The sequence below is a fragment of the Lissotriton helveticus genome, chromosome 1_2 (genome assembly GCF_964261635.1).
Source record: "Lissotriton helveticus chromosome 1_2, aLisHel1.1, whole genome shotgun sequence".
NCBI lineage: Eukaryota > Metazoa > Chordata > Amphibia > Caudata > Salamandridae > Lissotriton > Lissotriton helveticus.
In genome coordinates this window covers 410308169-410335513 of record NC_136058.1, presented here as the reverse complement: position 1 = coordinate 410335513, position 27345 = coordinate 410308169, and the positions used below count along the sequence as shown (strand labels likewise).

Genomic DNA, 27345 nt, shown 5'->3' with positions numbered 1-27345 from the left:
CTTTATGAGGGACATATAAAGGCGCAGCTTCTCGCATAGGTCTAACATTAATCGCAGCGATCTTATCTGTTTCAAAGATAGGGCATTCTTTGGATATCCCCGTTGCTCCGGACGTAGACGAATTCTTCGACTTTTCCAACTCCCGTAGCCGTGTCGTCTCATTACGCAGTTCAAGCAAACGCTTGAAGAAGTCGTCCGCATCTGAAAGAACAAAAAGACCTTTACGAAAATTCTCACGATCCTTGGATATCTCCTTAGGTTCTAACTCGAGAGAATATTTTCTATATCGCTCAACAACTTCATCTCCAAAATGATCTAAAAAATACAGTCGTTCCTTATCAGACCACTGTTCCATTTGTTTAGTAACATCAGAAACAGTAACAGTATTACTATTTAGCTTTCGCGCAATCGAGCGCAATTCCGTAGCTCGTTCCGTATATAACCTGGTACGCTGTGTTCGATCACTATCCTCGTCCGAGTCCTCGTTCGGAGCCGTAGGTGCGACGTACGGAGGCGGACAATGATCTAGTAATGAAAAATCATCCGTTTCATTAGTAAGGACTGGATAGAGAGGACGCCTGATAGGGAATTGACCATTAACCTGTAGATTACGTTCTCGTCTCTCCCTCTCTTTCTTTTCCTGTAATTCCTTCTCCTGTAGCTTTAAAGCTTTGTCATGTGCAGCCTTCCGCTGCACTTTCTCCGCCAAGGCTTCCTCACGCTTCGCTCGTTCACGCACCTCTTTCTCCCACGTACGCACACAATCAAACATATCTTGTCTAGACCTTCGTTGAAACAAGCACTGCTCTACATATTGTACCTTTCGAAGGTCAAACGACCCATATAGTGGCCACTGTAATTCACGATCAGTCTTAGTATACTTATGCCATAATGCACTATACATTATAGGTGGAATACCGTATTTAACATACATTTCACGATTTGGAGTCCCCTCTGGGGGAGCCGGCTGTTTTTCACTTAATCGATAATTGGTACCATTTTCAGAACAGCACATCCTACGGAGTGTGCTAAAAACAGGCATGTTTCAAAAAGTACCACGAAACCGCGATACTACAAAATGACACCTAACACGGTGCACTATTCAAATCAAATAAATCAGAGAAATATCCCTACATGCCTGCCTATGTGAGGTGCACTTCACATATTCAAATTCAAATTCATAGATTCAAAACGTTAGCTAACAAATTCAAATTCAAAATCAAAGTTTCAAAAAGCCACAGTAAGTGTCAGTAGACTACCTCACCACTCAAAAGCTTACCAATTTTCTTTTCAAACGTCCAAAGTCCAACTGCCAAGTTCTGTGGTCGAATCAGCCAAAACGGCACATCACGACAATCCAAGATCAGAATCTCAGTCGAGGACCGGCGCCACCTGGAAGGTCAGATCGGAAGGACGGGAAAACACACCGTGGGTGCCGAGACTCGGGTCACTCAATGGCAGCGATCGCGTCCATGGCGAGTTTCCTAACCTTCGTCACGACCTTTCCTTCGGGCATCCGAGTCGCCGATGAGTCCCTTCGTGGTCGCCAATTGTGGTGTTGGGTTCAAATCAGGCCTACATACTCTGCTAAACTCTCGAACACCTTAGTATAGAAGTTGGCACGGACACTGGAAAAGGTAAAAGACAAGTTTATTAAGACCCCATGGGGTGGTGATACATTCCAACAGCACCCTTCGGTAATGTAAGAAGTAGCACACCGAACATCGGTGCACGACCTCTTTTATATAGTTTAATAGCAATAAAAAGATAGGCGGTTACAAGTTTACACATTTTAGGTACATATAAGGTCATTTTTGGAACACAGCCAACACGTGGGAGGAGTTTCGACAGCACTGGTCAGTTAGCATGAACATTCCTGAAGAGTGACCAATTGGTGCGTAATGCGCATGTGCGCTTGACCAGTACTAAAAATAGCCTGTTGCCGAGCAGACTAGTGACCATGGGTATCGAGAAAGGACAAAAGGGCACACTGACCACGAGGCAGCGTGTTCATTGAAACGGAAGTCAGAGGGATTCAAAATGGCCCCCGTTCGTTTTGGTCAAGTTTACAGAAAAGACCGTGTAGCTGTGCTAAACGCTAACTCAGGAGCTGTCAAAACACGACACTATGGCGCCTCTCCGGCTGATGGAAAAGAATCTTCATGAATTGCCTCCATACACAGCACTCTCACTAGATATAAAGAAGGCCTTCAACACCCTGGAGTAGTTTTACTTAACGAAAGTGCTAATGTGCATGAAACTAGTCCCAGAAATATTACACTGGATTAATCTCCTCTACACCAACCCGCTGTCCCGCATCCGGACAGGCAGAAATATCAGTTTATTTTGAAGCATACAGCAAAGATGCCCACTGTCGATTACTTTTGCCCTAGCCATGGATCTGTTCGCTGTCCTGTTTCGGTCACAGGACCCAGCAATCAGTATACCGAGTGAGCCAAATTGAGAGGACATATCACTGTATGCTGATGATGCATTTGTGTACCTCAGGAACGTGCATTCGTATCTACCACAGGTGATGGATGTTCTAGACGATTTTGGTAGGGCTTCTAGACTAAGGCTAAATTAGACCAAATCCAGCTTATATCCCATGCGCAAACTAACAACTTAAAACAGGAAGTGCTGCCACAATTAGCACTGGGGTGGCACCCTAACATCTTCAGGTATTAAGCGATGAACTTACCACACGAAAATGAACGTGTACAGGGCAACTTAGGTGATATCCAAGGTTTGCAGCTCCCTGTTGTTTTGGGGCTCCCTGCAACTATCGACCCATGAGTAGAGTGGAAAAGCAAAAATGCTGTAAATACATTTATACTGCTTCTCGACCCCTCTAGTTTACCTGCCTCTGCGCTTCTTCAGGCAGGAAATTGGACTCTGTTTCTGTTCTTATGGACTTAATCTGGGGAGCGGGCCACGAGAGAGTCGCGCTTCGCAAACTTTATTCTAACTTGGAACGGGATGAGGATGTACATTTAAAATACTAATAAAGAACTACAAACTACTGTGTGACTTGGAAGACGATTATTTCTCAATACAGCCCTTGTTTGTGATCTCGTTACAGTTCTCACATTATCATCTGCACTAGAAGAGATGGGAGCCTGGGGTGTCTGATCACAGAAACTCATTTGCATACAAAGGGGGGTGAAAGCCTGTTCACAAAGCACAACACAACTTGTTTATGTAAAAGTTTGAACATTGCACAGGGAGTGTGATTCAGTGTGAGTGTTGTATGACAGGAGCGGGCAGTCTTAGTTGCTGAGACATGGATCTCTGACGGGTGCCTCTTGAGCTCTTTCAACTGTTTGAGACTGTTTGAGAGGCAGTCTCAAATTCCCGGGGCACAGCTACCAACAGCTTCCCTCATAATCTTTGATTTTTGCATCTACAGGTGATGCAGAAGCCACCTAAGACAGTAACCTTGGTGTGCTTTCTGGAGTCAGCCTGCTTTGCTTTTCCCAAATTTTGGCCAGCAAAGGTAAATGTGTCTTCTACTGAAGTGTTCTTAGCACGCTTTTGGTAACGTGGCTTGAGCAGTATGGCCTAAGGGGCGCTCGAAGGAAAAGCAAAACAGTGGAAGTCACACATTTCAATACAGTTTATTAAAAATAGACAAGGAACTGTAAGATTCAAACCAAGTTTAGAGCAAAAAGAATATTTAATAATTATTAAGAAGCAACATCAAAAGGTGGGCTGTGATTTAAGGATTATTAATTAGCAAAAAACAACTGTCAAAACCAAACAAAAAGGTAAATAAATAAAAAACAAGCAGTTCTACTAAATCAATCAGGAAGTCATCTACAAAATTGTAGCTGACTTTGGTAGCTATGCTCGAGAGGACAAAGATAAGTTTAGTCTCTGGTGATGATTAAAACACTGGAATTTGATGCAAGGTTTTTGGCTGAATCAGTCTCAGAAGATGACGAGCTGCACAGAAGTGGCTTGAAGTGCAAAATGCCCACAGAGTAGAGTTGGGTCATCAAGTTGAACCTGAATCCACGGCCATCAAAATGTGTGAAACTTCAAGCAGTTACAACAGCTGCGAAGTCTTCGGAGCTTCCAAGTTATGGAGACGGTTCGAAGTTGATGATAAGAGCTAAAGCATGGAACCTGGCAGGCCTGAGGCATGGTTTAGGGGATAGCAGGTTCCATTGGAAACAAAAACAAGATGGAAAGAGGCCACTCATGTGGATCTTTGTAATACAAGGCTGTGTCCTTTTGGAACAGAAGTCATTACGACTATTTAGGAAGGGGCCAAGAATCGTTTGCATATGGCTGACCTCATCTGTAGTTACACAAAGACTAGAGAATGATGTGGTGGGATGTTGCAGAGATTAACTACCAGTCCATCCATCACGTTTAGTTTTTCTCAATGATCAGCCCTACGTGGTACAGACATGAACAGATGTTGGTCCCATAGAGACCTATGCCAAAGGGACTCCTGCTTGAGCCCCCTGTGAGGCTCGTTAAGGCTGGAAACAGTTTGAGGTTCAAGCATTCCAGATCCTTGGGGGCGTGGCCTCAAAGTTCAGGATCGAATGGACTTTGTGGGTCAGTCATTGCTTATAAACACTCAGCAAACAAAACACGCTGAATGGAATGAGGCCACAAATAGTTACAAAAGAATGAGGTTAATTCAAGCATTTCCATTCCACGCTGTGTACTTTTCTCAGTAGACGGTTTGTTGGACAATCAATAGAGCGGTGTCTTTGTGGCTGCTTCATCTAAATGTTTTGTGATGCTGAAAGCTCCTCCTCAGGGTTGACAGTGAGCACCTTTTATTCTCCCACATTGTCTCTTTTATGTGGAAAGGTTACATTTACAACTGAAGTTTTTGTCACATTGAGAGCACGGATCATTTTCTTTCACGTTGTGGGTTCTCTCTTGTTGAATGAAACTGAATCTCCAGCAGACCCTTCCCTGGCATTTAGAACAATGACAAGGTTTTTTCCAGGTAAGTTCTCCCAAATTGAGTGAGACCAGATTTCGGACTGAAACTTTTCCAGCATTCAGAGAGCTAAGAAGGTTTTACCCCAGTGTGAGTTCTCTCATGTCTAGTGAGAGTTGTTTTCAATCTTAAGCTTTTCTGGTATTCAGAACACTGATACGGTTTGAGCCCAGTGTGTGTTCTTTCATGCACAGTAAGGTTGGATTTCTGACCAAAGCTTTTCCAGCATTCAGAGCACTGATAAGGTTTTTGCCCAGTGTGAGTTCTCTCATGGTGAGTGAGAGTCTGTTTCAGTCTGAAGCTTTTCTGGCATTGAGGGCACTGATATGGTTTATGCCCAGTGTGGGTTCTTTCATGCACAGTAAGGTTGGATTTCTGACTGAAGCTTTTTTGGCATTCAGAGCACTGATACGGTTTGAGCCCAGTATGGATTCTCTCATGTTGAGTTAAACCGGATTTGTGATAGTAACCTTTTTGGCATTCAGAACACTGATACCGTTTCTGCCCAGTGTGGTTTCTTTCATGCACAGTAAGGTTGTATTTCTGATTGAAGCTTTTACAGCATTCAGAGCACTGATAAGGTTTTTGTCCAGTGTGGGTCCTTTCATGTGCAGTAAGGCTGGATTTATGACTGAAGCTTTTCAAGCATTCAGTGCACTGATAAGGTTTTTGCCCAGTGTGAGTTCTCTCATGGTGAGTAAGAATTATTTTCCGACTGAAGCTTTTCTGGCATTCAGAGCACTGATAGGGTTTGAGCCCAGTATGGATTCTCTCATGTTGAGTTAAACCGGATTTGTGATAGAAACCTTTTTGGCATTCAGAACACTGATACGGTTTCTGGCCAGTGTGGGTTCTTTCATGTGCAGTAAGGGTAGATTTATGACTGAAGCTTTTACAGCATTCAGAGCATTGATAAGGTTTTTGTCCAGTGTGGGTCCTTTCATGTACAGTAAGGGTAGATTTATGACTGAAGCTTTTAAAGCATTTAGAGCACCGATAAGGTTTTTGTCCAGTGTGGGTTCTTTCATGTGCAGTAAGTCTGGATTTATGATTGAAGCTTTTCTGGCACTCAGAGCACTGATAAGGTTTTTGGCCAGTGTGAGTTCCCTGATGTTGAATCAGACTGCCACTAAAACTGAAGCTTTTTTGGCATTCAGGGCACTGATAAGGTTTTTGCCCAGTGTGGGTTCTTTCATGTGAAGTGAGATTGGATTTGCTACTGAAGCTTTTACAGCATTCAGAGCACTGATAAGGTTTATGCCCAGTGTGGGTTCTTTCATGTACCGTAAGGCTGGATTTGTGATTGAAGAGTTTCTGGCATTCAGGACACTGATAGGGTTTTCGTCCAGTGCTAGTTTTCTCATGTTGGGTGAGGTGGGATTGATAACTAAAGCTGTTCTCACAGTCATTGCTCTTATTCGAGTTGTTTGTTTCTCCAAGTTGGGTTTGTTCCTGGATACATGCCATCTTAAGACTAAATTTGATTTCTGATTGTGTAGTTGTTTATGTTACAACTCAGCATTAACTTCTAAAGTACATTTCAGATGCTCTTCTTAACATATATTTAACTAATGATAGTTTTTACCTGGAGATCATTTTTCTACCTTTAAAGGCACCAATCTAACTTGTCTTATTAACTTTCACCGAGGAGCCCCTTGTATTGATTAAGATGCCCTCATGGATTCATTTTCTCCAAGTTATGCCCGGGTGAATTCCCTCTAGTTTAATTAGTCTTATTTAGTGATTCTAGTTTATCACATTTGATTTAGGAGTTTTAAGGTCTTTGGGCTTTAGTGTTTGCCTGTTAGGTATGTTCGTTCATACCAGTAATGACCGATGATTAGGGCATGCCAGGGTGGTTTATGAATTATCAATAGCGTAACACTGGGCCCTTTTATACTTTCTGTGCCAGAATATGCTTTTTTGTTCAGTGGTTAATGATCGACTTTGGAGTTACAGGACACTTTGAAACCACTCGGATCAACCCAAGAGACAGAGTTGGTGGGGGAAAATCTTCCTATATTGGAAGTGGTAATCCAGCATCTTTGCTGTAACGACATCTGAGAAAGTGTATTTAAACAACCTTTTCTCTCCTCTCATCTTCAGGAGACAGAGACAAAAGCTTCCGCTTGTAAACCAGGGATATTAGTCTTTTTGATGGTTCTGTCACATCACAACACGTCTACGGATGCTGATCTGTTGGGGAGGGTTTGCGTCTCCAAAGCATTTCTCATAAACCATCAAACAGAATTTACAACACTGAGTTTTCTCAAGTGCACTGTGTAGGTATCAGTTGTGGCCAATGTTCTCCTCAATCTCAGTTTCCTGACACTTGATAAACATTTATGGTCATTTTCCTTTAGGGATTTGACAACTTTCGCATTCACCAGTTTCTTCCGCACCAACATCCTCACCATTCCTGGCACATAGATTGTGTTTTCTTCTCAAGAGCTCGAGAATGTTTTAACTTTCCTTGAAATAATCCTTTTCGTTGCGTTTCACTAAATTTAAACCTTCTTTTTTCTCTTCATGCTTCAGTCACCTGTAGAAACGGAGTCAGAAATTGTAAATGAAAACAAAGAAAAAATATTTATGACCTTATACTTTGCACAAAGAATGTATTGACAAAAACAAGCCAGGAAATCAGTTGAGTATCAATTCTGATAGTGGTGAAACAGCTCAGGGACACTGTAAATCGGGAGCTACGGATCACTGGAACTCATAGATGTGGGAGAAAACGTAATTAATATTTAAGAAAGAAACACAAGTTGCACATATATTGTGACACAGATTCTCAGCAGCAGCCAACACTATCAATTTACAACTACTGTGGCAAAGGCTGGCATCACAAAGAGATATTTGTAATACTTTTAATTAATTATCTCCTGCCCACCTAGACTGTTAATCTATTCGTTTTTCCAGTGATCTAGAACAATTATTGAACAATTTATTGAACAAAGGTATTTGCTTTGTTGTAATCACTGCTTTAAATGCCACCATAGACTGACGCTGTGTCCAGTAAGCTCAGTGGAATTCACTATTTCAAATTGTGCGGATGATAAGGACTTACTTGGTGCCCAGAACTCATCACACTCCTCCGACAGGCCCCAGGCACTGCAACACCTGAAAAAGAGAAAAAAACAGCACAACAGTAAAGGAAACAAAAAGGGTCTAGAAAAGAAAAACACAAAACAGAAGAAAGAGATAAAAGGCTATCTTCCACTCGCACCACATGTTCCAGCACAGGAAACTGTGCAGCAGGTGCTTGTGAACCCATAGGTTACTTCTAAAGACAGTGCCCCCAAGGTCAGCCCCAGGTGCAGCTCCACCGGTTGCACCACCCTAAAGCAAGCCTTGTGTGCATGTGTGTCCACACACATATACTGTGTCTTTTGCTTGTAGTAGATAAGACTGAAAAGGATAGTTTAGGAGGACGTAAAGAGATGGAAGTCAGATCAAGAGAGAAAGACGGCAAAAGAACAGTCAGAGGGGGAGAGTATCACGTGGTGTAGAGGAGGAGACAAATGTGCCAATAGTTAACGAACTGCTGGGCAAAACCGACCTAAAAAGGAATCGGACCTGCACTACACCCCCAACATTTCCAGGAGGAATGTGGCTCCATCATATTATTATCAGAAGTTTGATAACAAGAAGGTTAGTGTACAGAAGGAGTCAAATGTTGAAGCTGAAGAGACAAAAACAAAACAGAGATGAAGAAAGGGAATAGAGAAAGAAGAAACAGGGTAAAAGGAAACTTAAGAGTTATAGGAATCCTTACCTGACAGTTATATTATGTTTTGTTCCTCCAAGGGTGGCAGCCCGCTGCACTGCCTGGTCAGCCCAGAATACCTTGAAAGGAAGTAAAGAAATAGTTTTGCGTCAGATGACTATCACACTTCATCACATTTTACAAAAAAAGTCCTGAACTTACAAAACAAAAGAATCTCTTGTTCTCTGGAGGCCATTGTGAAGCAAATATGGGTATGAATAAACACTTTTTTGGTTCACCAAGAACCATGATCCCTTGCTGGAAAAGGTCTCTGTGAATATAGAGTGCACCCACAGTCTCAGAGAACAAACCCTAACAACCCGGTCCATGTCTTCATAACCCCCATCTTTCCATTTACAACCCGTGAAACTTGCAAATCAAAACAATCTGGTTTGCAAAGGTATGTTAAATTCCTTGTACATAATTCTGCCCCGTTCATAAATCCGTCAACCAGACTCTTAGATTTATACAAACCATGCTCTCGGAGGAACTGCAATTCATGCTCAAGCTGATGCAGAGTTCGAATGCTGAGCAATGGAAGCAACAAAGCATCAATGTGTTGGCGCTTTGTATTTAAAAATTATCTGAAGGGATGATGCGGAGGGTCAGTGTCTAGTGAGCCCCACAAGACGGAATTCGGAATTGAACCTTCAGAAGACAAAGCTTAGAACATTGAAATGTTAAGATCTATTGAAGACAGATATACAGATATACAACCTGATATTGGCCCGCTGCTCTCAACAATACAATGTCCTAATACACAGCCTCTGCCTCTCCAAAATATTTGGATTGGGTAAGAGAAGGCAGAAGATAGAGGCTGGAATCAGGGCACACAGGAGCCTCCCCCCTTCCTCCTCCCGTAGCTTGCAATGTCACTGGCGTCTCGGAAGGAGGGGGGGTTCTGCTCATCCCCTGCATCTCCCCGGCTCACGTGAATGATGAAAAGCAGTTTAGCCGAGCCCAGGGAGAACCAGGGGCTGACTTCAGCCTCCTTTAACAGCTATTGCTGTGAATGTTCAACAATTAACCACCGTGGTCCAGCTTGCGGCTGTTAACCTTTGAACATTCACAGCAACAGCTGTGAAATAAAGGTTTCGGAGTACCGGAGGTGTTTCTACCCCCTCGGTCTCTGGGACACCATTGTTTTATTAATTAACACATTCTGCCCTCATTGTGCAAACAGTGCAACGGCCTTATAGTCAGCCGTAGCAGGCAATACTGCCCATTAAAGGACCGCTCCCTTGGTAAAGGCCCTTGCCTTTGGAGCTACAACAAGCTTCAAAGCTATATTAAAGGTTTCAAATAATTACTGAAGGCATAAACATGGTTACTCAGATAGAGAAATAATTATCATAATATTTGCAGGAGGATCACATATTGGTAACCTCTAAAGTATATCAAAAGCCAGATTCAGAAACAACTTTAGCTGTAAAGTCAATAGACAGACCACCACAACAAATGTGTGCTAAGAAATATCAAATAGCAAACTAGCATAGAACCTGCTTAGTTAGAAATCAAGGAAAAGTTCTTAAGTACAAAATCAGTAAGAGGAATGACATGTAATCTGCCTTTAGGAAAAGTGTATAATAAAACAATTCCAGCAAATATCCCAAAACAGTACATTTTATACGTTTTTAGACTGAGAGAACACATTATTGACATGGTTCATGATGAGGTAAAATTGACAGCAATCAATGAATAGTCATGAAAACATGGCACAACAAAATGTAATGTAATAAACCACACCTACAAAATGAATAATTAATTGTGACTCTTCCCCAAAAAGCCACAAGTAATTTTAGAAGGTTATTCCCTAACATAATAACTGGATCTTAATCACAGTTTAAGTTTGTGGCCATTCATCATTGACCCAATTTGTAGAATTAGTAAAAACTCCTAGTATAGATGCAAGTTGTGGAAAATCCTTTTTAATCACTTAAGGATTTTGTTGAAATTCGGAATTTGTTGAGATTTTGGCGTTCTATTCTGCACTGGGCTGTGTGACTATCTGGACTGAAGGCATGTTCCAATATATCTGCCTTTGATTCTGCATGCTCGGCACAGAGGCCAGTTGGGCTGGGACCATTAATTGAGACATCCCATTCGGTGCCATCTGATTCATGTTCCATTTTCCCAGGTTCCTGCAAACATCGCAAGGATCATGTCTTATTCTGCACATTATTAGTGTTTGAGGTATTTAAATTGCCACTGTTAGTAAAACCTATACCCTAAGCAGGGCCGGACTGGCCGTAACGGGCTTCCAGTGTTTCCCCGGGAGGCTGGAAGAGTGGGGGCTGATTGTTCAGTGCTGAGAAACATATTGGTCACTGGTGGCTGGTTTTGCTGTGGTGTTGCTATAACACCCCCCAGCTTCAAAAGAGGCAGGGAGCTGGTTCGTCAAAATTGTCAGGCCTGGTTTGGGTTCCCAGTTTTGATCTTCTTCTGCTTAGTAACAAAATTGTCACTAGAGTACTTTGGTTACAACAAAGTCTCATCCAGAATGTTGGTCTGCAGCCTCTCACATTTTGCTGGATATGTGCACTAACCTCTGGATGCAACGCTAAATGATGCGTCCTCCTTTACCCGGTCTTCGACTTTGCAATATTGTCTGTAGATCTGCATTAATCTCTTGTAATATATAATGAAATATTTTGAGGCGCTTCACTCTGTGGCTCTTCAATTGGCCAGTTTACAAACAACTTACACTGATTCCACAAATCTCTTGGGACAACAATTAACAAACTTAAACTCAGCACTCAATCACCCCGCCTGGACGAACAGGTCTCATCACCACTGCATCCCTCCTGGACAGGCCCCACCTTCTATGAACCACCCAAACACAGGACGGGCCTCACCTCATCTGCGCCCCTGGACAGGCATCTCCCCCTCTGCACCCCTGGACAGGCCTCACCTCCTCTGCACCCCTGGACAGGCCTCACCTCCTCTGACCCCTGGACAGGCCTCACCTCCTCTGCACCCCTGGACAGGCCTTAGCTCCTCTGCACCCCTGGACAGGCCTCTCCTCCTCTGCACCGCTAGACAGGCCACGCCTCCTCTGCACCCCTGGACAGGCCTCACCTCCTCTGCCCACTTGGACAGGCCTCACCTCCTCTGCACCCATGGACAGACCTCACCTCCTCTGCACTCCTGGACAGGCCTCACCTCATCTGCACCCCTTGACAGGCTTCTCTCCCTCTGCACCCCTGGACACAGGCCTCACCTCCTCTGTACCCCTGGACAGGCCTCACCTCCTCTGTACCCCTTGACAGGCCTCACCTCCTCTGCACCCCAGGCCTCACCTCCTCTGCTCCCCTGGACAGGCCTCTCTTCCTCTGCACCCGTGGACAGACCTCTCCTCCTCTGCACCGCTAGAAAGGCCTCACCTCCTCTGCACCCCTGGACAGGCCTCACCTCCTCTGCTCCCCCTGGACAGGACTCTCATCCTTTGCACCCCTGGACAGGCCTCACTTCCTCTGAACCCCTGGACAGGCCTCACCTCCTCTGTCCTTGGACAGGCCTCAGCTCCTCTGCACCCCTGGACAGGCCTCACCACCTCTGTCCTTGGACAGGCCTCACCTCCTCTGCACCCCTGGACAGGCCTCACCTCCTCTGCACCCCTGCACAGGCCTCACCTCCTCTGCACCCCGGGACAGGCATCACCTCCTCTGCACCCCTGAACAGGCCTCACCTACTGCACCCCTGGAAAGGTCTCAGCTTGTCTGTACCCCATGGCAGGCCTCACCTCCTCTGCACCCTTGGACAGGCCACACCTCCTCTGCACCCCTGGACATGCCTAACCTCCTCTGCCCACCTGGACAGGCCTCTCCTCCTCTGCACCCCTGGACAGGCCTCACCACCTCTGCACTCCTGGACAGGCCTCACCTCATCTGCATCCCTTGACAGGCCTCACCTCCTCTGCACCCACTGGACACAGGCCTCACCTCCTCTGCACCCCTGGACTGGCCTCTCCTCCTCTGACCCCTGGATAGACCTCACCTCCTCTGCACCCCTGGACAGGCGTCAGCTCCTCTGCACCCCTGGACACGCCTCACCTCCTCTGCACCCCTGGACAGGCATCACCTCCTCTGCACCCCTGGACAGGCCTCACCTACTGCACCCCTGGACAGGCCTCAGCTTGTCTGTACCCCTGGGCAGGCCTCACCTCCTCTGCACCCCTGGACAGGCCTCTCCTCCTCTGCACCCCTGGACATCCCTCACCTCCTCTGCCCCTCCTCTGGACAGGCCTCTCTTCCTCTGCTCCCTGTACAGACTTCTCCTCCTCTGCACCGATAGAAAGGCCTCACCTACTGTGCACCCCGGGACAGGCTTCACCTCCTTCGCTCCCCACTCAGCCTCAGCAGCAGGAATAGCTGAGCTCTCCTGACATCAGGGGGGGAGGGGGGTGGGGCTGATCCATGTATTAATAAATTGCAGCCAAGTGAGTTGGCAGCTCTCCTACCTGATCAGAAACCTGTCCAGGCTCTCTCCTCCTCCTGGGGCTGGGGGGGGGGGGGAGGTGCAGATCTGGGGTCTGAGGGGGGTCTGTAGATGGAGGTAACTGCACAGACAGATAGGTCTCCTTCCTCCTCTGCAGCAGGCTGGACCACACCAGGAGAGGCTGGAAGTGATGTCAGCACCGCTGCCGGTGCTGTCTCTGCCACCGCTGACCCGGAAGAGGAAACCCTTCTCCTTTTCACACGAAGTGCAGCTCATTGGGTTTCATCAGCAGGCGAGGATCGCCCTCTGGTGGCCGCTGACGGAACCGCCGCCTCCAGGCTCCAGCAGTGAATACATTTCACACAAACAAGCATTTATACCTGTAAATACCTGGGCTTTCAGATGTCACAGAAGTGAATGTTTTTAAGGGTCAGACAGTTCAAGTACAAGTCTCAAATATATTTGCTGCTGTAGAAAGGTATTTACAGCTTCACTTCAGATGAGCATCTCCCAAACACTGATGTAAAGGACTTAAGAGTATTTACAGAAATTTGACAACTGGAAGTGACAGTCTGTATTTCAATGAATATATCTGTATTTCAATGAATATATCTGTATTTCAATTACTATATCTGTATTTCAATTATTATATCTGTATTTCAAAGAATATAATCAGAATATCAGTCAGTTTTCCAATGAAACTGGGTAGCTTAAAGTATTCTTTTAAAGAATTTATTTGCAGTTGTTCAAATCCACAACTTCCTAGATAGCAAAGTAAACAGAGGTAAATATCATGGAGTTTAAGACACCAGATCAGTGACAATGAGGCATAGGTAAAAGCGACAATTGAAGGAGCTTATTTCTAATTTTCCTGTGTCTGTGGCTTATTCCTTATATTTAATACGGTTTTATATCCTCGAACAAGACTGAATTGTAAATTCTAATTAGGTTTTGAGTTTGTGGTTTGAGAGCACACTGTCTCCTAAAATATTAAGATAGCGGCCTCTTCCAGGCTTTGCAGTTTTGTTTACAGTAACCACCATCCTCTCTCAACAAAGATTCACTGACAACAATAAAGCAATATATCTTTGAAACAATTAATTCCTAAGATAGGGCAACCAAGTATGAACCAGAAATTTCTCACATAATTTACATTTTATCATAAAAATGAGTGGGCGTTACTAGTCTGAGAAACAGGGGAGGGGCATTTCATTACTCGAAAATATTCTACTCCTTCACATAGGCCCCTATATCATAGTACACTCGTCATCAATACACCGCTGATTAGTGAGTGCATCAACTCTTTGTAGCATTGTCATGCAAGAAGCCTTGAGTGCCTCGCCAGCAACATTAGTTTGGACGTGCATACATCAGAGCCCTCAAGCCTCACTCATCACGAGTGACACTCACACATTTGGAGGTCGGTCTGAAGTCTCACACAAACCTGGCCCATTCTTCCAAACTATGGAGATTAACTAGAAATTTGCACATGACTATTCGGCACAGAGCAGACCCTCTGTCCCACATTTTATTGGCAAAAACCTCTCGTATTTCACCTTGAGTAGTACTGCACACAGTTCAGTGGAATGTTAAATTGAATGTTATTAATGTTATAATGTTATCGCTTTGCATGTGTTCTGATCATGTCTATAAATTCAGTAATGTCTCTTCCTTTGACATTGTCAAAGCCAAATGTTAAGTGACACCACTCCTTGTGAGGTCATCAGTATTCTAATTCATTTGAAAAACTTGAGAGGTCTTTTTTTAATATCTCAATTCTTTACTGATCTTTGATATACAATCAGCATATAACACGTATGAAATATTATCGATTCAGCAGAGTCCAAGATACTGTGTAAACTAGAACTTGTGAGAATACATTGATAACAGGAAAAACAATAAATAAAATAACCCCTACAGATAGAGTTGATGTGGCCCAGAAGATCCAGCAGATGATCAGGGAAGGAGGACGAGGGGGAACACAGGGGGAAGGGACATGGGAACAGGAAGAAAAGTCAGGGTGCCAGGCCCCATGGTCGCCCTCAAAAAAGCCAACTCCCACCACGGAATTTGTCATGAGCCAGGTACAGAGAATGAAACCAGGCTGATTGGTGTCAGCGTCTACAGCTACCCATGTAGGAAGGAACCCCAAACCTCTTCAAACTTCCACCGTTGGTCAACGAGTTAACAAATATATCTTGTATAAGTGGCCATGTCGTGCCTGTCAGAGAGCCATGTACTATGAGACGGTAACGTGGTGGATAACCAATGGTGCAAAATTTCCACCTCCGCCACTACGAAGGCCGTAGCCAGGCAACTCTTACCATGGTGCATTATATCCTGGAATATTGACATTTTGTGAAGCGAGGTCAGATGGGTTGTCAATTGCGATGTCACCCCTAGGTTGGTCATCAAGGTATCCCAAACTGAGCCCCAGTAGCACAAAGTACTGTTCAGTCCCACAGGAAATGCAAAATGTCACAGGCCGGTGCACTACACCGTCAGCACCTCCAGCCCTTGGAATCCTCTGCCATATCTGCTTTATAGATCCACTCCAGCATCCAGTGCCAGTGGTGTAGGACCTTGAAATAACTGAATTTCAACCTGACCTCCTGGAGGAAACTGCCATAGTCTTTCCAAAGGTCATGGGAGTCCTCCTCAGAGAGTGAGAGGCACACCCTCTGCTCCCACACACAACATACATTGTGGGTGGTGGGGCTCCAAAAAAAGGCTGTCCATAGTGGTAACATACAATCCCACCATAGTGTCATTGTATCCTTTCCACATCAGGATATAAGGCAACATTGGGACGGTCTCTAGATCATAAGGGGGAGCACCCAGCATGTGTCGCAGGCTCTGCAAGAGCTGTTGATACTGTCAGTATTGCGAATGTGGCAGCCCATAATCACGCATGAGAGTAGCAAAGGGCCCTCTCAGTGGCAGGAAGGTTCTCGCTCATCAAGATGGTGGTGCTCCCTCGTCTCCTTTACTATTTTACAAATCTGCCGTTATACCTGTCATCGTCCTTTTTTTGACCTATTGATCGCCTGCTGCGTAACCTCATATGGAACAACTCGCACTGTGGGGTAGCACGTACTAAGTTATATTTACCGGCGGGTCAAGGGGGGCTGGCAGTACCTAACCTAGAGAACTATTATGTAGCACCTCAGCTACAGTGGGTGGCCTGCTGGGTGGAAGACAGATATCTAGCCGATACGTCAGGAAACGAGACTCCACAAACGGTGCACATGATCCTTATATGTCTCACCCGTGCAGCAGGAGGGATTGTTCATTCCCCCTGTTGTTGCAGGTGGCCCACCACTGTTTCCGCAGAGCTCTGTTCCTCACCAGGCACATAAGTCGTTACGCTCCAGAGATTCCATTGCTTGAAACACCCAGTGGAAACAGAATTACTGCTCCGCTTGATGTAGCAGATTAGCATAAGGCGGGTATACATACATTGGGAGACCTTTATTTAGACGGAACCCTCAGGCCATTCAATGCCTTAGTGTGAGAGGAGGGGGTGCCTCCAGGATATGTCCTCACGCATGCCTCATGCATTAGTCAGCGGCAAAGCAGATGGGGAGATATAATGCAAGAATTACAGACACATCTGGTACCCCAGTATGTCCATGTTATGGTAAATGGTAGTAAACCCACCCGCTGGTTTGCGGATGCGCGCCGCCAGCACACAGCAACAGATCCAACCCCACTATGCACAGACACAGAATGGAATACAGTACGAGCCAGCCCTACATATGTTACTCGTAATGCTAGGTTTAAACTAATTTAATATTATATAATACACCGAGCATACCTCACCCCGGAGAAAATCAATCGTTACATTAATAGAAACAATGTACAATGCACTTGATGCTTCCATTTTGATGCTGATATCACACACATGGTATGATCATGTCTCAAACTACAAAAATACTGGGCAGGGGTAACACTGCACCTATCTAACTCTACAGGTAGACACCTCTTGAACGCCTGGGAAATATGTATCCTGGGCTTAATCCCGAGAGATAAAACGCACAGAGCCAAGAAGTCGGTTTTTAGATCCAGGTCTTGTAGCAGCCAAAAGACTCCTAACAAAACGCTGGAAATCTCATGACCCACCACCTTTATAAACTTTGAAAATATATGTATTACTTTACCAATTCCAAACGTATACAGCAAAGAGCAGTTATCCATTCGTCATTTCAGTATCTATTTTTCACCCAAAGATGTGTTTCTATGCTGCAGTGATATCCCAGGACAGCCTGTGATCCATTCCAGCTACAATCAGTTTGTACTGAATATTTTCCTCTGCTATTTCTGCACAAATTCTCTTACTTCCACAATATCACGATATGACGGGTCTCTGGAGTAAGAAAGGAATATGTATCCTCACATTCAGGGAAGGTACCAGCTTGATGGGTGTGCCAGGTGATCTGCTGAGTTCATCTTCTGTACAAAAGGGGGTGGTGATGGACGGAGCATCTGAACCAATCAAACACTCACACCCAGTCAACAGATCTGGGTTTAATCCATCACCGTTCTTTAGCCCACTCTGCCACCCCAGTTCATTCATGGCCATATGCAAATCAGTCTGACCCTGTGCCTCATGGGAACAGTCCAGCCCGAACTGCCAAGGTCATCTTCTGGGCTGATGTCACATCACTGAAGTCAAGTTTGTAGGCTTTCTTGCTTCCCTACCTCAGTGACGCCCTTACAATATAATATATCTACCTTTCTACATATGGTGTTCATTTCATAGCCAATTGACTTTTATTTTATTTTCATATTCTGCTTATTGGTTATAGAACAAATGACAAAGATCAGACAAACTGAGGGCTCATGTCCCCTGTAAGAAGAACAGCCAAGCAGAGCCATTATCCACATTACATAGTATGACAATATGACAAAGGCATATCTGGGGGAATTAATCCCAACCAATGCTTCTTTGAATCAGACCCATAAAGCTTTGATAGGGTAGAAAGACAGATTGTAGTGTCCCCCCTAACGCCAACTGTCCTGGGAGGATATACATTCCAGCAAGAGGCTAAAAACACTGAGAGGAACCCACAATACCCCCAGCAATATATGGGGTCTACAGTTGGTAAATCAATATAAACTTTAGTGTCGAGCCTTGTGGGACAGTTCAATATAGACATGTTGTCCTCTGATCTTGGGGCCCTTTAATCTATGCAGGCAACAAGGACCCGTCATCAGTGTCATGTATATAAAACATGAAGAAAGAGAGAGAAAGAAAAAAGAAAAAAGAAAAAAAAAGGGGGAAAACTCTCTAAAGGAAAAAGAGAGAAAGGAGAGGATGCGCTGAGGGGGTCAATCTCCATGGGAATGTCAAAGTCATCAGGAGGGAATAGAGGAAGTCTTCCAGCCTAAGTGGACCTGCCTGAAGACTTTGGCTTTCGACCCCTGGCGTACGGTTCAAATGGCTCCTCAAACAGTTGTAGAGCTCGTGGGCATGGTGGAACCAGTCTGAAGTGTTTAGTCATGGTAAAATAGTGTATGAGGGGCTTTCAGATCCGAGTGAATTTGGCATCCGTGTGGTTAATGCGAGCAGCGAGTAATTTAAGGGCCAATACATTCCCCAAACAGAGGAACCAAGTGGCGATGGGGCGAGGGTGCGGTTTCTTCCAATATAAGGCAATGGACTGCCTAGCCACCCCTAGCAAGTGTAAAATCAAGCGCCAGTCCAAGTGTGTCATTGCAGTTAGTGTTAAAGGCTTAATGCCCAGTAGGGTAACTATTGGTGCAGAAAGATTAGGAAACCCCACTATCTCCCTGATGTGACTAAGGACTTCCTTCCAGAACATTGTGTGGTTCGGGCATGATCTCTATATATGAAAAAAGTCTTCTCTACCTCCCTGGCACCTCCAGCACATCGGGGGTAAAGTTGGAAACATTTGGTGGAAGCGAGTCGGTGTGTAGTACCTTCTCGTCATTACTTTGTACGCTGATTTGCGCTTTAGCGTACTCTGATATATTTTCGGGATATCCCGCCATAGTCGGTCCCAACCCTCTGGCGGTATATCCTCTTCCATATCCAAAATCCATTCTGTTTGATATCCATGAGTTGTGGGGCTCTGGGAATGCTGTAGTACAGAGTATGCCTGAGAAATCAAACCTTTTGAGCCCTCAAATTTATGAATCAGAGATTCGAAAGCAGTAAGTTGTCTGGTGGCCCCTTGGGTGTGCAACTTGGAGTTGAGCCAGTGTCGTATCTGGTAATATTGCATTCATGCTCCTTCCGTGAGATGAAAAACCTGCCTACATTGATCGAATGTAAGAAAGTTATCACCATCAAAAGGTCCTGAATGACTCAGCATTCGCCTTCCGTCCATGCAAGAAGTGCCTGTGGTTGCAGGGCAGGAGGAAACATAGGGTTACAAGCTATAGTGGTATTGGGGAGGGGAACATAGTCAGATCCCGGGGTATTGCTAGCTTACCCCAGATCTCCAAGACTGTCTTTGTGGGGGTAGCTATGTATGCACTGTGAGGGCAATCCCCGCGCTGAAGCCAAGCCAAGTCCTATAAAGGTCTACAGGATACGGCATGATCTAAGTGAAACCAACGATTTTCGCTCTTGCAAACCACCCATTCCGATATGTACTGGAGATGGCAAGCCCAATAGTATTCCAGAAGGTTAGGACACACCAGTCCTCCCCGGTCCCGTGCAGCATCAAAATCCTTTCAGAGAAGCGTGGTCGGGAGTTCTTAAATATAAATTTGGTGAAATCTTGTTGTAAGGATAGGATATCAGACTGTGGTATTGCAGTAGGGAGGGACTTAAAAAGATACAATATTTTGGGAAGCAGGAATATTTTAATGGTGTTAATGCGGCCAAGCCATGTGAGAGAAAGGTCCTTCCATCTATGTAGTTCCTCCCGGATAGCGCACCTATATCTAGGCCAATTGGCCGAAGTCCATGTCGAGAGCGTGGGAGTTAGATCGCGGCCCAGGTACCTAATTGTTTCATCAGTCCACTCTATCAGGATCAGTTCCTTCAGATCTTGGACCTCTTTGGTCTAAAGAGTAAGGTTAAGGGCATGGGACTTGGTGAGGATAATCCGGTATCCCGATGCTTCTTCGAAAGACCACAAGAGAGTAGCTACTGCTAGGAGGGAGGTAGAAGGAGAAGAAAGCACCAATTGAAGCAAATACGAGTGGTAGGCCGAGCATAGGGCGTCATCAGTTTGGACATCATCTCTGGACCCAGCCCCACCCTTTGTAAAACCGCCCTGAGGAAACCCCAATCCACTCGATCTAAGACTTTCTCCGCATCGAGGGACACCAGACAGGTGGGAATGTTTCTAAAATGCGCTTTTTCCACCAGGTGGGCTATCCGCCTGATATTATCTGCCCCTTGTCGCTGGCGGATGAATCCCACTTGATCAGGGTCAAAGAGACCCGGAAGCTGGGGTTCCAAGCAGTTTGCTGGAATTTTCATGTAGATCTTGGCGTCAGTGTTTAAAAGAGCAATAGGGCGAAATTTCGCTGGTAGGGAATGATCCTTATATATCACAATACTAGACCTGATACTTTTGGTGATCTGATTATCCTTGGCTAGATCCTCCTATGTCTCCATTAGGATGGGGGCATTGCCATATCTACAGGCTAATATTTCTAGACCAGGTACACCACTTTTTGACTCTTTAAAACAGAGAACACTGCTGGCCCATCTGATTCTACCAATCTCTACCTCACCTGCCACACACATCTAGTGAGAAAAGCACAGGTGGGGGGGTTTATACACTGTAGTCAAATGAGAATCAAGAAGAGAAAAACGTGAGGAAACAAAAAACGTGAGGAAAAGAATGGTGTCGCCTCACGGGAGTATCACCATGGAGGCTCTGCAGGAAGGTACTCGCCTGCCGCCTAGGTTCTCATCATCAGCGTACACCACTCGAACAGAAATTGTGAAGTGTTAAAGAAAAAGAATAAGAGTAGGTGAAGGTGCTCGGGTGCCAGTGCCTGCTTATACACCCAGATCTGTGTATAGCAAGATGGAACCCTTACTCCGTTAAAAGTGAGCTACTACCAGCTGGCCTCCTGTACTTTATTCTAGGCTGCTGGTCCGCTCATGTTTAAAATGCCGACATGTTTCATTGCCTATTGGAAAACTCACGGCAATTTCTTCAGGGCTTGTATATCTTCACCCTACACCCATTCATAGGTATTTCTGTGAATAAAAAGACAACAGTGTTCTCTGTGTTAGTTAAATTAAAACGGCTGTCACACTCTACAGTAAGTTGTGTGTTCGTTCTTGGGCACATAGGTTGCCCTTTTCCCTATCTAGTGAATCATTTACCATTTCTCCTGTGTAGGAGGGCATACCTATACCTCCCTTTCAATGGTCTCTGTGTCACCAACTTGAATGGTATTGTTCCCAACTGCTCACGTCAGTTTCTGCAACATATAAAAATATATATCAATAATCATTCTTTTTGTTTCGATTGATATTGTTTCAGCACAATGTATGCAAGGCAGTTTATTCAACCTCTCTCCATGCGTGATGATAGTATCTATCATGGGCCATCCTGTTAAAATGTCTTATTAGAATATCTGCACTCATAGGCATGTAGAGTGTTCAATCCCTGTGTGTGCTGCAAGTCGTATATGTTTGTAGTCATCTAATCTCTAGGTGTATGCCTCTCTGCCCCTCATGTGGACTAGAGCGTTATGAAGTCTCACTGTTCTTCATAATAGTATTGTGAAACCCTCGGTATGTGTTGAAAGCCCTGTTGCACTTGAATCGTTTTACATGCATCTAGGGTCGTCTATCTCACTCATATTGTAGTAGTGGAGCAGCCCTCTCCCGCTTCTATTTCACTTAACTTCGGGCACACGCTGACACATTTACTACCCCCTCTAATCCGTTTCGCGCTTCAGTGGGCTTACCGGTGCAGGCTGTGTCCGGGCGTTGTCTCGGCAGCACCCGGCACTTAGACTTGTGGGCTTATGAATGTTCATGGAATTGTCGCGCGCCATGTCGCGTTTGTGACTTCGCCCCTCTCGTACCTATCATGTGGCCGCCATCTTGGAGGGTGTTAGTAAGGCGTTAAAGTATATTCAAGTCACTCGATAGTGTATTATACTATGGAATTTCTTCTCATAGTTTTGTGTCGCCTAATGTTCTTTCCGTGTGTATCCATTCTAGACGTTTTACCCGCTGTGTCGGTCATTCGGCCACATTGCGTGACCAGGCGGGGGCCACAGTGCTGCCTGTGTGTGTCAGTATTTTGTGAGTCTGGGCCGATATTTTCTTTTTTCTTTTTTTCTCTCCTAGCGCTTATCTCAATCCCCATGCCGTGTCTACTAACTAGCATGACACTTTTGCTGGATGTAATTTCTGTGGCTATTGATGACAGTCGCTAATATGATATTTTCTTGGGAGTTTTGACATTTACAGCGTAATTGTGGGGGGAGTTTCTTAAGTACACGTGTACACCACAAGGATGATATTTTCCTGGGAGTTTTACATTTTCAGCGTAGTTGTGGGGGAGGGTTTTTAAAAAATATATATATATATACACGTATACACCACACAGGTGTTTTTGTATAAAACACAGTCTCTATTGTGCTCTGTGGTGTGCTGGTTCATGGTTAATCAAACCAGTGTATGGCATATCATATGTCCTATATTTCACATCACTACTATGTGGATGAGTATGCTCTGGGTGCATGAACGTATGGCTAAATTAGATGTCTACTTTGCCCCATTCAATGTAATCGTTCAGGCCCATTTGATCTGAGCACTCCTGGTATATCCATCGTGCTTCCCTGGTGCTCAATTTCCGTTCGATATTAAACTGGTCTCCTTGTACTTTTTCAAGCACTACCCATTGCATTTGTCTCGGGTTATGTTGCATTGTATTGTAATGCTGGACTAGTTTAGTTGTTAGTTTGCCAGCTCGCAAGGTGCTCAGATGTTCTTGGATTCGAATTTTTACCTTGCGTGTAGTTAACCCAATGTAATGCAATTCACACGGGCATGTTATTCTGTATATTACGTGTGTGGAATTGCAATTGCTGAATTTATTTAGGTGCCATGTCGGGTTACTCCTCAGAGTTACGCTTTTCGTGGTGTTTGTCAGATCACACACCGAACACCCCCCACAAGGATGATGCCCATTGGGAAGGCTGGACACTTTGGGTGTTGGTTTGGGACGTGTATGCACCAACCGGTCGCGAAAACTCGTCGACCGTTTAAACGCAAATCTGGGTTGCGGCATTGTCATATTCCTAGTGCTGAGAAGATGCCAATGACCAGCCAATGACCAGCTTTCCCCAATGCAATACGAGGGGCAGTACAGGTTTATAAGGATATTGCGGTATTGCAAAGACAGCCTTGCCCCTTCACAACTTTTCAAAGGTTCACAATAAGCACGCCAACAAGTGAGGAGGCATAGAGGGTAGCTCTTGCTCAAGCAAGGTTCAAGACAGCTTTACCCCTTCACATTTTCCAGGGTTTCAAAATCAGCCTCAGAGTCAGCACGCCAGTAGATGAGGGGTCGCAAAGGAGGGCGCGGTACAAGCAAAGCGAGCGCGAACTGGGTAGAACTCTTCCCAGCGCGCCTTACCTCACAAAGCAGACCAGCGTCCGGACCAGCGTCCAATGACCAATGCCCCCGGTTTCCCAGTAGTTCGCCGTCGAAGGTGCAGGTACCAGCGGCATTTGCGGGCGCTTTCAATCACTCCGAATGTCTGCTGAACAGGGCAGGGCGCGGAGCAGAAACATCAGCGTTACAGGCGCTTCGGTCTCTCCATATGTCAGCAGGACAAGGCAGACAGGCAGGGCGCCGAACAGAAGCGCAGGGGCTCAGAGAACTCCGAGAGGCCGTCGGATCCTGTAAGACTTGCTCAACTTGCTCAACTCAATAGTTTTCAGTTTTCAGTATTCAGCGCATAGCTCTAACGCCCCGGTGTTTGGCTCCGGCATCTAGCGAGGGAGCAGCGGCGGCGGCGTTGCTGCTTGCCTGGGCGTGGCTACGCTGATTGAGGAAACAGGAAGCACAGCGTCAGCCGTTCACCCCCCTCGTTGGCCCCGCAATTCAGCAAGAAGCCGTTTATTGCGGAGGGATGGTTGCAAGTGATCTTTCCATGCTAGGGTTTCGATATCCCTAGAGAGGGTGTTTTCTACTATCCCAGCCCCCCCAAATCTGGCAATAGAGATTGAAGTAATAACCCTTTGAATGCTGGCTTTAAAAGCGTCCCGCTTAGTGGCTTCATAGGTGTCAACAAGGGTATTAGTAAAAAAGAAAGCCTCTATCTCTTTTCGAATGTCTGCCACATCTACAGGATCTTGTAGGACCTAGGGGGGTAGTTTCCATCTAGGAATGGGCTCCCTACATGGGTTGGGGGGTTGTATATATATTAGAACATGAGCATGGTCCAATTGGGATATATCTGAAATACTTGCACTCCTCAGTGCGTATAACAGGGAGAGTGAGAGAAAGTAATAGAAAAGACGAGAATATGACCGGTGTGCATGAGAGATGAATAAGTAATCTTTAGTGGATTTAGATGTCTCCATGCATCAACTAAGCCTAAGTCTGTATTAACATTACTCAACGATGCTGACATCGCCCCATCCCCCTGATGTGCCTGCGCAGTACGGTCCCATTTTGGGTCCAACTCCAGATTAAAGTCACCTCCAAGAATAATCAGTGTTGTGACAGTCTGCAAGAGATCCCTGGGGTGTAGTCGTAAGAAAGCTTCCTGATTTTGGTTAGGAGCATATATGTTCTCAAAGGTCAGGGACCACCAACCCCATGTCATGTGTGCTCTAATTAACCTTCCATCCTCGTCCATCCTTTTCCATCACAGTCCTGGTATTCATTGACTGCCATCCAGGTTTGAGAAAGATTGCTACCCCCCGGTTTTTGAAGAGGAGCAGGCCCAATATTGAGTGAGGTATTTAGGGTGGAACATGAGGCGAGAATCTGAGGAAAGCAAATGAGTTTCTTGGATAAAAATAACATCGGAATCTTGCTGCGTAGATATCACCAAACTTGACGCCTCTTATAAGGGGAGTTAAATCCTTTTACATTGAGGGATGGAAACTTTATAGGGCCAGCCATGACATTTCCGAAGAAGAAAAGGACTCTCCATAGCCTCGACAGCAAGACCATTAGCATGCATCGTCCCCTGCAAAACCCCACCACAGGCAAGTAGGTACCCCTCACGAAGCCTTGCAACAACAGAACATTCTTGAATCTGTCCATACATGTCACCATGAAGCACTTCCATCTCGTAATCCCCCCAGAGCAGCGCATCCAAAAAGAAAAAATAAAGAGGTTGGGAGGGGAGATAGGGAGAGATTCCTCTTCAACTAAGCTGGCTTTGCACGTCCTCTCAAGGTTCGTTTCGGGACACTCTTGTAGTATCCGAGCGCGATATAAATGGAAATAACATAACATAAAAATTACAAGAACAACTGGGCCACATAATCTCAGAGTCCGACGAGAACAGCCCATTGTCAATCTGACGGACAATTGAGGAGTAGTGGCTCTCCTAAAAGACTCTGAGAGAGGGGGGTGGGCGGCAGCGATCAAAAGAGGTGTGCTGGTCTCCGCTACCACTGGCCCATCACAGTACAAGAAAAGGTAGTGGTTGCTCCCACCACCGGGCCATCCCGAAGGAATTCACAGCAATGTTGATGTCGGGGTCACCCCAAGTCATCGCTGTACCTTGTTAAAGGTTCGGGTGCTACCCTCAGGTGTGTGCAACATCTCACACCTCATCAAGGGGCAGGTGCAGATGAAACTTTATGTCACAGGAAGAAGATGAAGAAGATGAAATGTCATCGGGAATTAGTTGTAAACATCGCCAGGGAAGATCCGATAACATGCAAATCAAGAAAACATCACTCCCTGTGGTCTGGCGATCGAGCCAGAGAAGAGGAATAGCTCAGAGAATGAATGTGGCTTATGATGTCTTGTTTAACTTGGGAAGATTTGAGTTCTTGCATGCGGCACTTGGACCTAGACGGCAGGACTGTGGACCAAATCGGGCGGAGGGGCCCATCCCGACGATCCTGTGATGACAACAGGTCCTCTCTCTCAGACTCCAAAGCAAGCTGCTAGAGATTTTGTGCTTCTCTCAAGGACCTTAGGACATGTTGTTTGCCCTCCCAGACAAACATCAGAGCAAAGGTGTGGCGCCATTGGTACTTAATGTTGAGATCCCTGAGCTTGTTCATGGCGGTTTTGAAGTCCTTCCTCTGCTGGAGCGTGGCCAGGGCCAAGTCCTGGAATATTTGAATTGAGAGTCCATTATACGAAACAGATTTGATCCCTTGGACTGTTTTCAAGATGGCTTCCTTATTGTGTAAAGTAGTGAACTCTGGTAAGGAGGTCGGGATGAAATCAGGCCGATTGTGAGGGCCAAAGACTCTATGAGCTCTATCAAGCAGAGTCTTCGTCCTCCCTGATAGCCTATAGGAGCTCCATCGTGTTCTCCATAATGTCTTTTCCTTCTATCCCCAATGGCACCCCACTAATATGCAGGTTGTTTCACCTACTGCGATTTTCAAGGTTTTCTTGTTTCAGCTGTAGGATGATATTTTGCTCTTCAATTTCCATCAGTTTTTTCCACAGGTTTTCATGGTCCTCTGCCCTTGTGTCCATGGTGCATTCGAGGTCATCCACTCTGCCACAGATTTCTATGACCTCCCGGCGGATATCCTGTATCCCAGCCTTGAAGTCCTGTTTAAGGGTTCCAATTTCGTCCTCGATTTCCTGCAAAAAGGACGCCATGAATGCCTGGGTGATTGACACTTCCGAGGAGGATTTTCCTGATGCCGGCATGGAGGAGTTAGAGTCTTCCTGAAGCTGCAAGTTTGTTTTAGACTAAAGAAACATGACAAGGTTGTCCCGTGATGCGGCAGGTTCTGCATCCTTATTTGCTTTGTTTTTTGGAGGAATGATAGCTAGAGACCAAAGTTCCAACCGCAGGCAAGAGTCAACCCCCAGGGCAAACTGAAAGGGTGGTTGTTAGATCTGGGGGTCTCTAGTTGGCACAGGTTTGTACTTGTGACAAATAGGGACCCTTGCCTCTAATCAGGGTAAAGGGGTACACTCCTAAAATAACCCCTGCTCACCCCCTTGGTAGCTTGGCACAAGCAGACAGGCTTATCTCAGAGGCACTGTGTGAAGCATTT

At 45.4% G+C, this 27345-nt stretch overlaps 1 protein-coding gene across 1 annotated transcript in view; it reads right to left on the bottom strand.

Annotated features, from left to right (window-relative positions):
- Positions 1-3601: 3601 nt before the first annotated feature.
- LOC144804691 (uncharacterized) overlaps positions 3602-27345 on the bottom strand; it is a 211245-nt gene continuing 187501 nt past the window's right edge. The window contains exons 7-9 of the mRNA XM_078671925.1: positions 26703-27034; positions 8037-8089; positions 3602-6468 (exon numbers count right to left, since the gene is read on the bottom strand). Of these exons, the coding sequence (XP_078528051.1) occupies positions 5036-6468; positions 8037-8089; positions 26703-27034 (1818 nt within the window). The 3' untranslated portion in view covers positions 3602-5035. The remainder of the gene's footprint in view (positions 6469-8036; positions 8090-26702; positions 27035-27345) is intronic.